Source organism: Strongylocentrotus purpuratus, unplaced genomic scaffold (genome assembly GCF_000002235.5).
Source record: "Strongylocentrotus purpuratus isolate Spur 01 unplaced genomic scaffold, Spur_5.0 spur5_scaffold_5, whole genome shotgun sequence".
In the NCBI taxonomy this organism is placed as follows: Eukaryota; Metazoa; Echinodermata; class Echinoidea; order Camarodonta; family Strongylocentrotidae; genus Strongylocentrotus; species Strongylocentrotus purpuratus.
Window position 1 is genome coordinate 23,755,332 of NW_022145611.1, and position 13,344 is coordinate 23,768,675.

At 37.2% G+C, this 13,344-nt stretch overlaps 1 protein-coding gene across 1 annotated transcript in view; it reads left to right on the forward strand.

The window, feature by feature from the left end:
• Nucleotides 1-13,142, forward strand: part of LOC580339 (sodium- and chloride-dependent betaine transporter) — a 66,282-nt gene extending 53,140 nt beyond the window's left edge. The window contains exons 10-14 of the mRNA XM_780405.5: nt 3,056-3,193; nt 5,241-5,343; nt 6,212-6,315; nt 7,801-7,974; nt 8,859-13,142. Coding sequence (XP_785498.4) covers nt 3,056-3,193; nt 5,241-5,343; nt 6,212-6,315; nt 7,801-7,974; nt 8,859-9,083 — 744 coding nt within the window. The 3' untranslated portion in view covers nt 9,084-13,142. The remainder of the gene's footprint in view (nt 1-3,055; nt 3,194-5,240; nt 5,344-6,211; nt 6,316-7,800; nt 7,975-8,858) is intronic.
• Nucleotides 13,143-13,344: the final 202 nt, after the last annotated feature.

Here is a 13,344-nt window from a genome sequence, read left to right on the forward strand (position 1 = left end):
GGGTCGATAAATTTAAAAGTAGGTCAAACAGTATAGTGGTGATGGCTACTTGTATAGCGCACAGGTCAACCTTTCGTACTTTCATTTCCTTGTCACAAAAAGCTTTACACGTGTAACATGCATTCTCCACAGTTTAATGTTACTGATACATCGTTGATTTATGATTCATAGATTCATAGATATATCTGTATTTAGTCGTCAGTCGACAATGAATAATTCTACTCGTGCGTGGAAAATTACCACAGCTTATACGATATATTATTTACTGACTTGCCTTTCGTGATAGAATTTTCTCGCCTCGTCGAACACGATGAAATATTCATGGAGATAGACTTGGCAAATTGTACTTTCATTTCCTCGTCACAAATAGCTTTACACGTGTAGCATGCATTCTCCGCAGTTTAATGTTACTTATACATCTTTGGTTTATGATTCATAGATTCCATATAAAGTAACCCTGGTGTGTGCACAGATCAGGATTAGGTCATGTCTGAAAGCTCGAAAAACTGCTATGGCATTTTTAAACAAAATCAATATAGGTGTCGCGGTGATGGGGTTTTAGTCCTTAAAAAGATGTGATCAGGGACTTATACGTCCCTGGTGTCACGTTGAGTTCATTCTATATCATGTCCACCTCATGGGCGGATTCAATAGTGTTCTTCAGCGGTCATGCGTCCTTTAAAAAAAAAGAGATCAAAATGTCTTGTCGCTAAATAAAGAAATACTCCTATATACCCTCTTAGAAATCACGCGGGGTTTGACAATGCGTAAACATTCCCTGTCAAGGGAGTCTGGAAGAGCAGGGTGGATTTTCATGAATTTGGGGAAAGAATTCGGCCAATCCTTTCTGCCAGGCCTGGATATATATACTCCTGCACTTTAAACAAGCTGACATCTATGGTGGCCCTGAAGGGACATCGCGAATAGACTAAATCGTGAAAAATATGCGATAAAATTCACGATATCGTCAATTTTATCGCATATTTTTCACGAAGAAATTCACAAAATTGACGATATCGTGAACTTTATCGTAAACTTTTCACGATGAAATTGACGATATCGTGAATTTTATCGTGAAAAGTTCACGATATAAAGTTCACGATATCGTCAATTTTATCGTGTACTCTATCGTGTACTCTATCGTGTACTCTCCTGACGGGCGCTTCGTAAACAAAACCAGCCCTAGCTGGGGGAGACAGAGAGAAGGAAAAAAGGGAAAGGGAAAGAGAAGATAAAAGGAAAGAAAGAATAATAAGAAGAAAAGAGGGAAACGGGGGGGGGGCGAAGGGCTCTTGCCTCCTCCTCACTCCCCCCCCCCCCTCCCCGCCAAAAATTAAATCAGAGAGAGAGAGAGAAGAGAAAGGGAAAGGGAAAGAGAAGATATTAAAGGAAAGAAAGAAGAGGAAGAAGAAGAAAAGAGGGAAACGGGGGCAAAGGGCTTTTGCCTCTTCCCCCCGCCCCCCGCCAAAAAATAAATAAGAGAGAGAGAGAGAAGGAAAGGGAAAGAGAAGAAAGAAAGAGAAAAACGAAAAAGAGGGAGAATAGGAAAGAAAGGAAAAGAAAGAAAAGAAAGGAGGCAAAAGCCCTTCGCCCCTGTTTCCCTCTTTTCTTATTCTTTTTCCTCTTCTTACTTTCCTTTTATATTTTCTTTCCCTCTCCCTTCTCTTTCCCTTTATGGCGGGAGGGGGGAGGGGGAGGTAAGAGCCTTTCGCCCTTCCCCCGTTTCCCTCTTTCCGTCTTCTTCTTCTTTCTTTCCTTTTATATTTTCTTTCCCTTTCCCTTTCCCTTCTCTCTATCTCTCTCTCTCTCTCTCTCCTATTTATTTGTTGGCGCGGGAGGGGGGGGGAGGAGGCAAGAGCCCCTCTTTTCTTCTTATTCTTCTTCCTTTCCTTTTTTATTCTCTTTCCCTTCTCTCTCTCTCTCTCTCTTATTTATTTTTTGGGCGGGGGGATGCAAGAGCCCTTCGCCCCCGTTTCCCTCTTTCCTTCTTCTTCTTCCTTTTTTTCTTTCCTTTTATCTTCTCTTTCCCTTTCCCTTTCCCTTCTCTCTCTTTCTCTTATTTATTTTTTTGGCGGGGGGTGGGGAGGGAGGAGGCAAGAGCCCTTCGCCCTTCCCCCGTTTCCCTCTTTCCTTCTTATTCCTCTTCTTTCTTTCCTTTTATATTTTCTTTCCCTTTCCCTTCTCTCTCTTATTTATTTTTGGCGGGGGGGGGGGGGGGGAGGAGGAGGCAAGAGCCCTTCGCCCTTCCCCTGTTTCCCTCTTATTCCTCTTCTTTCTTTCCCTTTCCCTTCTCTCTCTCTCTCTCTCTCTCTCTTATTTTTTTTTTTTGGCGGGGGGGGGGGGGGAGGTAAGAGCCTTTCGCCCTTCCCCCATTTCCCTCTTTCCTTCTTCCTCTTCTTTCTTTCCTTTTATATTTTCTTTCCCTTTCCCTTTCCCTTCTCTCTCTCCTTATTTATTTTTTTGGCGGGGGGGGGGAGTGAGGAGGAGGCAAGAGCCCTTCGCCCCCCCCCCGTTTCCCTCTTTTCTTCTTATTATTCTTTCTTTCCTTTTATCTTCTCTTTCCCTTTCCCTTTTTTCCTTCTCTCTGTCTCCCCCAGCATGGTTTTGTTTACGAAGCGCCCGTCAGGAGAGTACACGATAGAGTACACGATAGAGTACACGATAAAATTGACGATATCGTGAACTTTATATCGTGAACTTTTCACGATAAAATTCACGATATCGTCAATTTCATCGTGAAAAGTTTACGATAAAGTTCACGATATCGTCAATTTCGTGAATTTCTTCGTGAAAAATATGCGATAAAATTGACGATATCGTGAATTTTATCGCATATTTTTCACGATTTAGTCTATTCGCGATGTCCCTTCAGGGCCACCATAGACATCATTATACAGGATGTATATCAAACTTCGATATACCTTTTTCATACGAACAAAAAAGTTTGTTTCAAATGTCCCTTATAAATGATGTTCTTATTTCTAATTGTTGATTTGTTTTCTTATTCACACTGTCTTAATCTATATGTATTATTCCTTCTTATTTTCGTCATCAGTTTGTGGGCGTCGAGGGCTTCGTAGCGACGATCGTAGACTTGTTTCCTAACACCCTTCTGAAGGGACATCGTCGTGAAATCTTCTGTATCTTCGTATGTTTGTTCTTCTGCATCGCTGGGATACCCATGTGTACTTACGTAAGTCAGTAACACATTCATATTTTTCCATTATTTCTAATTATGTTATTAACTCTTTTGTTAATATTAGGGGGAAATTCTCAGTTTCTTGATATTTCTTGCTTCCCATTCTGTTATGGATGGAAAATGAAATCTCACGAAATCCAACGAAACGTCCAAACCCATGTACATGTCTCATAATTATGAACTATTCGGGTTTTTAACAAAAAATGAATAGCTTTTTTTTTTTAGTTAAATCGATTTCAGCAAGTTTCATTTACTTTCAAATCATTATTTTATTGTTATGGTCTAACGATCAGACAATGCAAATCTACTTTAGCCAGATTTCCTAGAAATATAATTCCATTAGGGGCCTACCAAAACTCAAGTTTAGCATTAACATTGTGGGATTTCAAAGACAGCGTGAACAGAAGTCAATGCAGGGAGATCAACGATAAACATTAAATTTGGATTGCAAAAGATTCAAAGTTTTGGAAAGAATCAGAAAGAAGATAATATGCCTGCAGTTGGATGAGGGATACAAGAGTATGATTATGTACATACATCTATGCGCATCTAGATAAACTTGAAATGTCAGTACTTGACTCTATATTGACGGCAAGAGTATCCCTGTAATCATATATCCATACCAGACACCAGGCGACTGGCATAAGATCTGACTCGGATATTCCAGTTGCTCGGGGGTATTAGCAGAGAAGGCCGTCGCGATATTGCAATGTCTTAACTCGAAAGAGTAGAGGGAAATACGAACCACCCATTCCAAATATATGTTAGCCACGATATAGAGGAGATCGATTTACCAATGCATGGCTTTTTTCCCGCCGTTTTGGCCATATCACATTGCGCTGAAAGTGCGCCATAATAAGATCAAATAATAGAGTTGGGATCTGCGGTTGGCAGCGTAAAAAAGTACACCCATCTTTGCTGTTTCATGTTAGGTAGAATGGCGATTGGTAAGAAGCATTTCATTACTACAGCGGCCGCAAAATAGAGGGGGTAACAAATATCCTTTATTGAAAACATTGTTCGATAGCTCTTACACGAATTGAAAGAGCCGTCCATACGTCAAGTAGAAGCTGTGATATACGTGTATTTATCAGGTAAATGCGCTAAAATTTAAAACTTAAATTGGTGACTTGCATTCCTTCATTAGAACTGTATCCCCTTGACCTTATAAAAGTGTAAATTGTATAGCTTGGCAAAAGAAGAGAATACGGAGGATTTACAACTTCGCAAGAAATCAATTAGGAAACGATTGTGACGGAAAACATAAATTTCCTTTGTGCCCATTGTCCGAAAGTAGTAAGCAGCATATAACAAATTGACACCAAGAAAGCGCTATGCTCATTAAATTATTGGAGCAGCGCATTATAAGGAATGCTCACGATTCTCAAAACATGTATTGAATCTGCGCACATTTCACAGTTAGGCTGAGAAATAAAAAAAGACAAAATGGAAATGCCCCAGTGACAAATAATTTCCATGGTGACTCTTTTAAATGCATTCACAAAATAATGAAGCTTTGGCTATTCTTAATCATGGTCAATATTATGACATAATGAAATTAATGTGATTATGAATGTTTTTTGAATTTTCATGTTGTTACATCCATGCATCTTCCCTTAGAAAGGCTCGATACAGCATGAAAATGACTACAACTATAGGGGCGCCCCGGGACCAGATCAAAAGGTGGTCTGAGACAGGTTTGCTTTAAAGCGATCTCCAGCGCTGACACCAATAACGGTACGCGATACTTAAAGGGGCACGTTCCCGCCAGTGTAGTTATCGGAACATGCCATATGCGTAAGAACCGTATTCTGTTGGTGTCAATAGGCAGCTATAGCGCCGTCCGCCAGCGCGTACGTATTTTGAACGCCCTCTGGAATACGGGGAACATGCCCCTTTAATAATTATGTCTGCGCGCCCCCAGATATAGGTTTAGATATTACATTTTGGTCTAACATGGGTATAGGAATGCCAGACACAGTGTTGTAAGAATGTGATTAATTGACATTTGATTTCCTCATTATATTTCATCACACTGCAGGGAGGCATGTATATCTTCCAATTGTTCGACTACTATGCAGCCAGTGGGTTCGTTCTTCTGTGGGTGTCTATGTTTGAGAGCATCACCATTGGATGGGCTTACGGTAGGTCAAGTGTAATGAGGTGGATTGTTTAAGAGGGGTAGAAGATGAAGAGATGGATGGGCTTGTGGTATAATGTCGAGTCATACGGGAAGGGTGGAACATGATGACATGGACAGATAAAGTTGATGGAGAGAGGAGTGACAGTTTTACAGGGGAATGAAAGACTTACAGGGGAAGGTTGGAAATTCCAGGTGGATTGATGGATATATTTAAGGAGGAAACGGTGACTCATAATGTATGAGGGAAGGGTGGAAGATTGTGAACTAGATTGAAACATAGATGGAGCATGGGAGGCTCTAGAGTATTTTGTGAAAGGAGACATAGGTCTCAGTAAGTGCTGACAATAAACAGACAAATACCCCCCCCCCCCCCCACTAATTAAAAAAAAAAAAATCACAATTTTGTTATAGATTATTATAAATTTCAATGGATTCTCATGGTGGAACCATCAAAATAAATGTAGTACAGAGCAAACGTTATAGAACATGATATGACTGACCCAGATGACCTAAGTATTACCAGGGGCCGTAAGCCACTTATTCCTAAGACTGAAACAGGGTGTTCCCCCTTCACAGCCCTTTGGGATGTAAGCCTGGGTGTCACCCCCTAAGGGAGCCTGGCCGGCTAAACGTGAGTTTAGCCTCCCCAGTTTGATATTGGATACTGACGAATATTTGCCTTGGACCTTCTGAAGAAGAAAACAAATTGTCAAGCACTCCAGAACAAAAGCTAGACTGAGGACATCAGACAACTTAACCGGCTGGCCCAAGCCAAATATTACCTGGGGCCAGAGCCATGGGGCTTTAACAGCCCCCTTTTATGATGTAGAGATATCATTTGGATTGATCTATATAATTTTATCTTACAGGTGGATTTCGCTTCATGAAGAATGTAACTGAGATGTCTGGGGTGAAATGGATTTCCCCTTACATGATAACAGCCTGGATTTTCCTCTCCCCGCTCTTCACTTTTGTAAGTAACCAATCATTTCATATTACATTAGCCTATGTGAATAAACTGTGTATTAAAAAATGTTCTAACGTCTTTCGGATGACGACGCGAAAGGTCGGTCGCCAGACGTAAATCAGCATATCTGATTGATACACGTCTATGACACTCAATTACACTCATTAATGGAGAAAAATCACCCAAAAGATAATTCTTATATGTTTAACAAAAAATTATCCCAATAAAACTATACGAGACAATCCATATGTTAACGATTAAATAGAGGGAAATCGTATCAAGACATGAAAGAAGTAAAGAAAGAAAAGAATATCAGCAAAGGTTAATCTTAATTATCAACTTTTAATTGCTGGGTGATTTTTTGTTTGTCCGCCTTGTTTGGAAAATTATGTTACCATAATTTTCTCAAATTGTTCATCGTTTTTGGACAAGTATCAATTAGTTAGCTTTCTATTTTTTTCTAATTGTTTGCATTTTCTTCTGTGAATCTTTTATTGCATCTTGTTCATTTCTCCCCTATCTCACAACTATTTATGTATTAGGTTTTCGTGCCGACATTATGTATACCCCAAACTTTCAATCAATTATATTAAATGAAACTGACTTGCCATGACATTGGGCTAAATGAACAGATCGCTTTTTTCGTATATGATCAAAGAAGATCACTTCCAGCTTAATTCAAGCCAAGTCTCGATCGTTCAAACAAAAGTTCATTCTTTTATTGCCAACGTATCTGCTTAACTACTTTGTCATTGAGCTTCATTTCGTTTGTTACTTGTATAAACATTTCATGTAGGCTTCGTTTGGCTTTCCTCCAATTTAATTTCGATGCTATTTTAGGGAACACGTGGAACACATCTTTGGAAGATAATGATATTAAGGCTAATATTCTGTTCCACAGACGCAATCTGTTGTAATGTAACTGTTTTGCAATAATCTCTCAAGGCTAATATAATTATCATACTGAACTAGAGTGGAAATTAGTTGTATTATAACCCATATCACATGATTGGGCGAATTTTTGCTCTTGTATTCGCAGCCAAATCTGAATGTTGATCTGAACAAAACACATTCACTTTGAGTAATTCATGTGATTCTTTGAGGTAGAAATCTCTTTCACATTCAAAAAGGGACATCAACATCTTTTTAAAGATGAAAAATGATTACCACGATTACTTTTTTTTGCACTCTCAAAATGGTTCATTTATATATTCACTCTCTCAGATGCACAAGAATGAATGAATGAATGATCCTACAGGGCTAGATCAACACTTTTTTTGTGTGTGGGGGGGGGGGCTGAGGGCCTTGAATTTGAGTCGAAACTTGACATTAATATTAGTTTTAATACACATGCATCTGAGGTGTCCCAAAAGGGGACATTCAGATCCACCGGGGCCACCCATCCTCCTATAACCTGTATAATCTTCCCTATAACAATTCAAGAGCTCTTCAGACAAGCAATCATAATATGACGTTCTTCCTCTCTTGCAGGCCATCTTCATCTTCAGTCTTGTGAAGTACAAACCCTTGACATACAACAACACCTATGTGTACCCGTGGTGGGGCTACATGATCGGCTGGATCCTGGCTCTAATGACCATGCTCAACATTCCCGTGTTCTTCTTTTACCAGCTCATCTTCAATGCTAAAGGAAACCTCATCGAGGTAAGATCCCGCCCCCCCCCCCCACTCAGTGTTATTTAGGGTACGCGTATGCATGTTCCCTCTTTCTGAAAACACCCCCCCCCCCCCCCCCCAAGTCCGGTTTGTAAAGTCAATACGGGCCGGATTTTTGTGTACTATGAGCCGAACTTTGGTGCGTGAAAAGTACCCCTTTACCGGACTGTGTGTGTGTGTGTGTGTGTGTGGGGGGGGGGGGGTAAGATTGATTCGTCCCGGTTTAATGTTTGGATGGGAACACCGTTTTCAATTTAATCAAGGGTGTTCTTTATTATGTCCTAGCGGAAAATTGATATTGGGAACAGACTGATGTTCCGTTAATGTGATCATGCATTTTAAAAGATTGATATCAAAACTTAATCTATTGAAAAACAAGTGTCAAATAAAAGAGATGAATGGTAATATAGCCACTTTTAGAACTGGTTGGATGCTTGTTATTTTTGCAACCAGATTTATTATCTGTCAACTTGTCTCTGTTAATCTTTAAAAAGCAAGGTACAGAAATTAGGTAAATCATCAGTAGGCCTAGTTGGTTTAATTTAGTTGTAGAATTAATAACTTCCAAAAAACATCTAATATGATATGTTCAATGGCGATGCGCCGGGAAGGGGATGGGACTTGATCATACTTATGAATCGAGAGATTATCAATTTTGAAAGTATATTACAAAAATTATGTGGGCAAAACCATTAGCAATATCGGCATATTCGTATAAAATTTGTTTCGCCTTTTACACATGCCAGAGACTTGGATTTACAATCTTCCCCTTTATTCAAAATGGTGTAGCAAAAACTTTAAAATGAAATCTCTTGATTATTTGTTTAATCAATGTAAAGCTCAAATGTTCTTGTTTTTATTAAATTCTCCAGCGATGGAACATCCTCACCACACCCTACCTGCCCCATTGTCGCAGTGACACGGTGAACGCTCCCAACGTACACGTGGTCGACCCGATCTTTTCAAACATCGAACTCGGTCACAACAACCATGCCGACGGTGAAGTCATCAAGAACGGCCATGACGCTGACATCCCCCCGCCACCGTACAACGAGTCCGTCGGAATACAGACCTATGATGCAACGGACAGCGTCTAAAGCAGTCGGTCACGAGACTAGTTGAAAGGTAGAACTTATTGTCATGGCAGCGCTACCTACGTTTCATCTATGACAGGGCATGTCTGAACTTTTAACCAATTACAGTCCTCCTTATCTACGTTACAGGGTAGATAACAATTCCTATAGTACATCATTCAATGACTGTGATTGGGTATTGCAGTCATGCATGACTTGGCTTTCGATTCGAATTACTTTGCGACTTGCGATGCAAGTGCAACATTAGTCTTCGAAGAATATACCCTTCAAACACGTATAAAAGATAAAAGGTTGATAGAAATTGCAAACTACGTTCACTCTCGTTTCCAATTATGTATACCTCACTAACAACCAAATAATACGATTTATTGCAACTCTTTTTTACTTGCATAAAAATTAATTTCGGATAATGCATAATTTCTTCCTTCTGTAGAAAGAAAAAGCAATACGAGTTGCAACCTAAATGCAACAAAAGTTAAGGACTAGTATAATTGTGAACTAAATAATCACTAACAATTATTATGTTTGATGTCCCTATATTATGCTATCCGTGCTGTCTTTCTCGTCTTATATTGCAATCATTGTATGCATAACATATAACAAGTAACATAGGTTTGAATTATATTATCATTTGATCATATTAAGAATGATAAATTCTTGAGTAGAATTATATTAATGATTGATGAAATTATAGACATTCCGAAAGAAGGGCCTGACACATGCGATGAGAATATAAGATGAGAGAAATTATTGCAATAATTAAGAACTTAATTGATTCTGCATGAAAATGAAATAAATTGGAAGATGAGAATGACTTGCCACATAATTTGTAAATAATTGATGTTGTGAATGTCCTCGTGGTTCTGCTCTTATGCAACTGAATTACGATGTTATTTCTAAGTGCACATAAATGTCGTGCTGCAGATTTCTTGATGTACAAAAATTGCTGCCATTGCTTATGTAGAAAATGCTGTTCAACCTATGGGTTTCCTTGCAGGATATTTTTTATGATGTAGTTAAAATTTGCCCCATCACATATTTTAACAACTTGAACAATTATGTTTGTGTCTTGACTATAATGAACATCCACAACCAAATTTGCCAAGATTTTGATGAGAGAAAGAATTTGGCCTAGCCTCCGGATGATGAGTGCAATTTGGTTAATCAAAATGTTGTTAAATACAAGCAGTAATTGATAACTAACTTTCATAAATTTGTATTCGGTTTAGATGAATCAATTAAGTGAATACTTGATATTTTGCTGAAAAGCGCCGACTCCCGTTGCAAATTTTACCAGCGAATACTCGATGGCATGCACGCCTTTATTCATGAGCGCTCTCTATATACAAGAGGGAATAATTCGTTTGAAATACTAATGAAGTTGGACATGATTCGGAGTCATGAAAATCTAAAAACAGAGGGAAAAAAATGAATTAAGAAACAAACCTTGATTAAATTTCTCCCGCAGTATGGTAAATTATGTTTAACTACCTTACTTGTATGCGAGAATATGTTGCAAGTACAGCATTTAATTAAAATATCAAAAAATTATAATAAATCAATATAATGATAAAGATTTTTTTGTCCACTGTTGCAATGACTAAATCTGGGCTTTGATATTTAACATCTGAAATAATTTGACAATATATTCTATTTTATAGTAATACAAAGATGATTATCACCTTACACGTTTAACCCACCTTATCGGTAACCATGGTAATAATTGTTTATTAATCCTTCTCTTAATTACTCTTGAATCACAATTTTGTATCGAAATGAAGAAATTTCATATTTTATATAAGTCGAGTGTCAAATTAAATGTTAGAACTAGTCGTGAAATTGGTTGACTTATAAACGTGTAACTAAATACATGTACATAATAAGGATGTGTTTTCTTTGAAGAAAAAAAAATGTACATAATTATATATAAAAAGAAGAAATGTTTGGAGTGATGGTAATAATAAACAAAAACAGGCTTCCTAATGTCATATGTCGTTTATAATGCAAAATATTAGTTGTTACATTATTCAAGCGGTGTACACTGTCTGTAAAGTGTAAATTGGGGGAAATCTGGGTTTAAACATAAAGAAAAAGCTCACTATTTGAGGTACCGTTGATTAAGACCAGAATAGATGCTTTCCTGCTACATCTGTTTTGAAAGTACTTTACAGGTGAAATGTAGCATTGACATTGTAGTCAGCTCTCAAGTGTTACAATTTAAAACTTATTAAGATTTCTGTGTAAAATTGCGTGGTTTTCCTGAATCTGTTACATCTGTTTCTTCCTAATTTTGTATTTGACCCTTCTCTTTTGAATTTGTATTTCTTTAGATGATTTGAAATTCGGTTTATTGTCAATTGTTTATACTCTAGAACTTTCTTATGTTGATACAATGCGGACGTTCCCTGTTTAATCTTAAATCACGTCCAAAATTGCTGCATCATGCTAGTAAACGAAGAAAAGGTGTGAAGTGCTTTCTTTACAAATTTAATATGATGAATAACTAATGAATTATTTGGAAAATAATGTTTTGGAAGATGTTGTAATGAAGAAGCGATTTTATATAACGGTACTAACTATTCAAAATTTACAAGTATGTCGTAAACGCACAATTCATCTTATTGACCAACGACTACATGACTATTGCCCGTCGCACTGTCATCATACATTTTTCGTAGCTAAATCTGATTATACCAAAGTCTCATGAGCTCCTTTATTAGATACCTGGTTTAGTTGGGTGAGATTCAAATAGATCTTGTATTTATTGTGATATACCTCATTACTCTATGATCAAACAAAGATTTATGCGTGTTATTTGTGTCTGATTTGGCTACAATTATTGTGTTGCTATTTGATTTGAGCACACATTATTTTGTATGCATTAATACCGATTATATTTATACTCTCCTATATATGCCGTCACAAACGTTTAGAGTTCGATACTTAGTACATGAGATGAAGCATAATATTTACATGTATGTATAATCCACACACACATACACACAATATTTGCGAATATAATGTTCTAATTTCAAAATCATTCCATGCATGCACACATGAGTTTTAATATCACTTCGGTAATAGCCTTATAGGGGATTTTTTTTTTGACAAGGATTTTAAATAAGTCTCACAGACAAAACAAACAAAATAGAATTTAAAAAAAGAGGTCTGAAGTTTGTAGTACATGTACTACTCTGTCAAATTACACCGATTTTTGTGTATGGCGTATATTCGTTTTTATAACCAATTTGCAGTGTTATTTGATATATGCATGTGCACTCTAAATTAGGGAATTTGTTGTGAAAATGTGCTTGTGTACACTTTCATAAAATGTATGCTACCCCATTTTGTTTCTTCTGTGAGAATGAATTAAATAAAGTTTGTATCAAATTATTTTCATAGGATTCTCATGTACTGCATAACAAGCAGCCCTGACCAATTACCTGCCATACTTTTTGACGATATTGAACTTATATTAAATCCCATTTTTGTGTGAAAAGTAATATATTTTGATTTGAATGTGTATGTTTTGTTGATTTGTAGAATAGGTTGTGATGTTCTTCTTCTTTTTTTCCCGCAAAATACATGAGCAGACATTATGATGTCATGATTGTACCGACATCCGTTTCAAATTTTGTTTGGTATGAAAAATGAAAGCACCTTGGATTATTGTCATGCGACGGGTCACTCCAAAAAAAAAACGCTGCTATAATTACGTTGCAAGGCTACTGAGATATGCAAATAATAATAATAATACTTTTATAAAAAATGATTAGAATTTTAACAAATACGTCATCATTGCCAAATCAATACCAAATGCACGTTAATAGTGCGTTCAAACTTTTTTGTTTATCAAAGTGTAATACGACGAAAACGAATGCAATTTCTATTTTAAAAAATCCTTATTATAGTCACACGACTAGATTGTCCATACTTTTCGGAAGACATTTTAAGATAGATTCGAGGATTGAAACATTTATATCTTCTCCAGTGGTCCTGTGAGTACATTGTAGCAGTGAAATGATTGAGTGGTGAATTTGAAACAATAAAACGACAATCGTATCAGAAATATGTCAAATTTTCTTGTTAGGTGGTCTGTCGTTTTCGACAGATCACCTATTGTTTTCGTCAGAATTTTCTTTCTTTATTTATTTATTATTATTATTATTATTTATTAGGTGGTCTGTCGTTTTCGACAGATCACCTATTGTTTTCGTCAGAATTTTCTTTCTTTATTTATTAGGTGGTCTGTCGTTTTCGACAG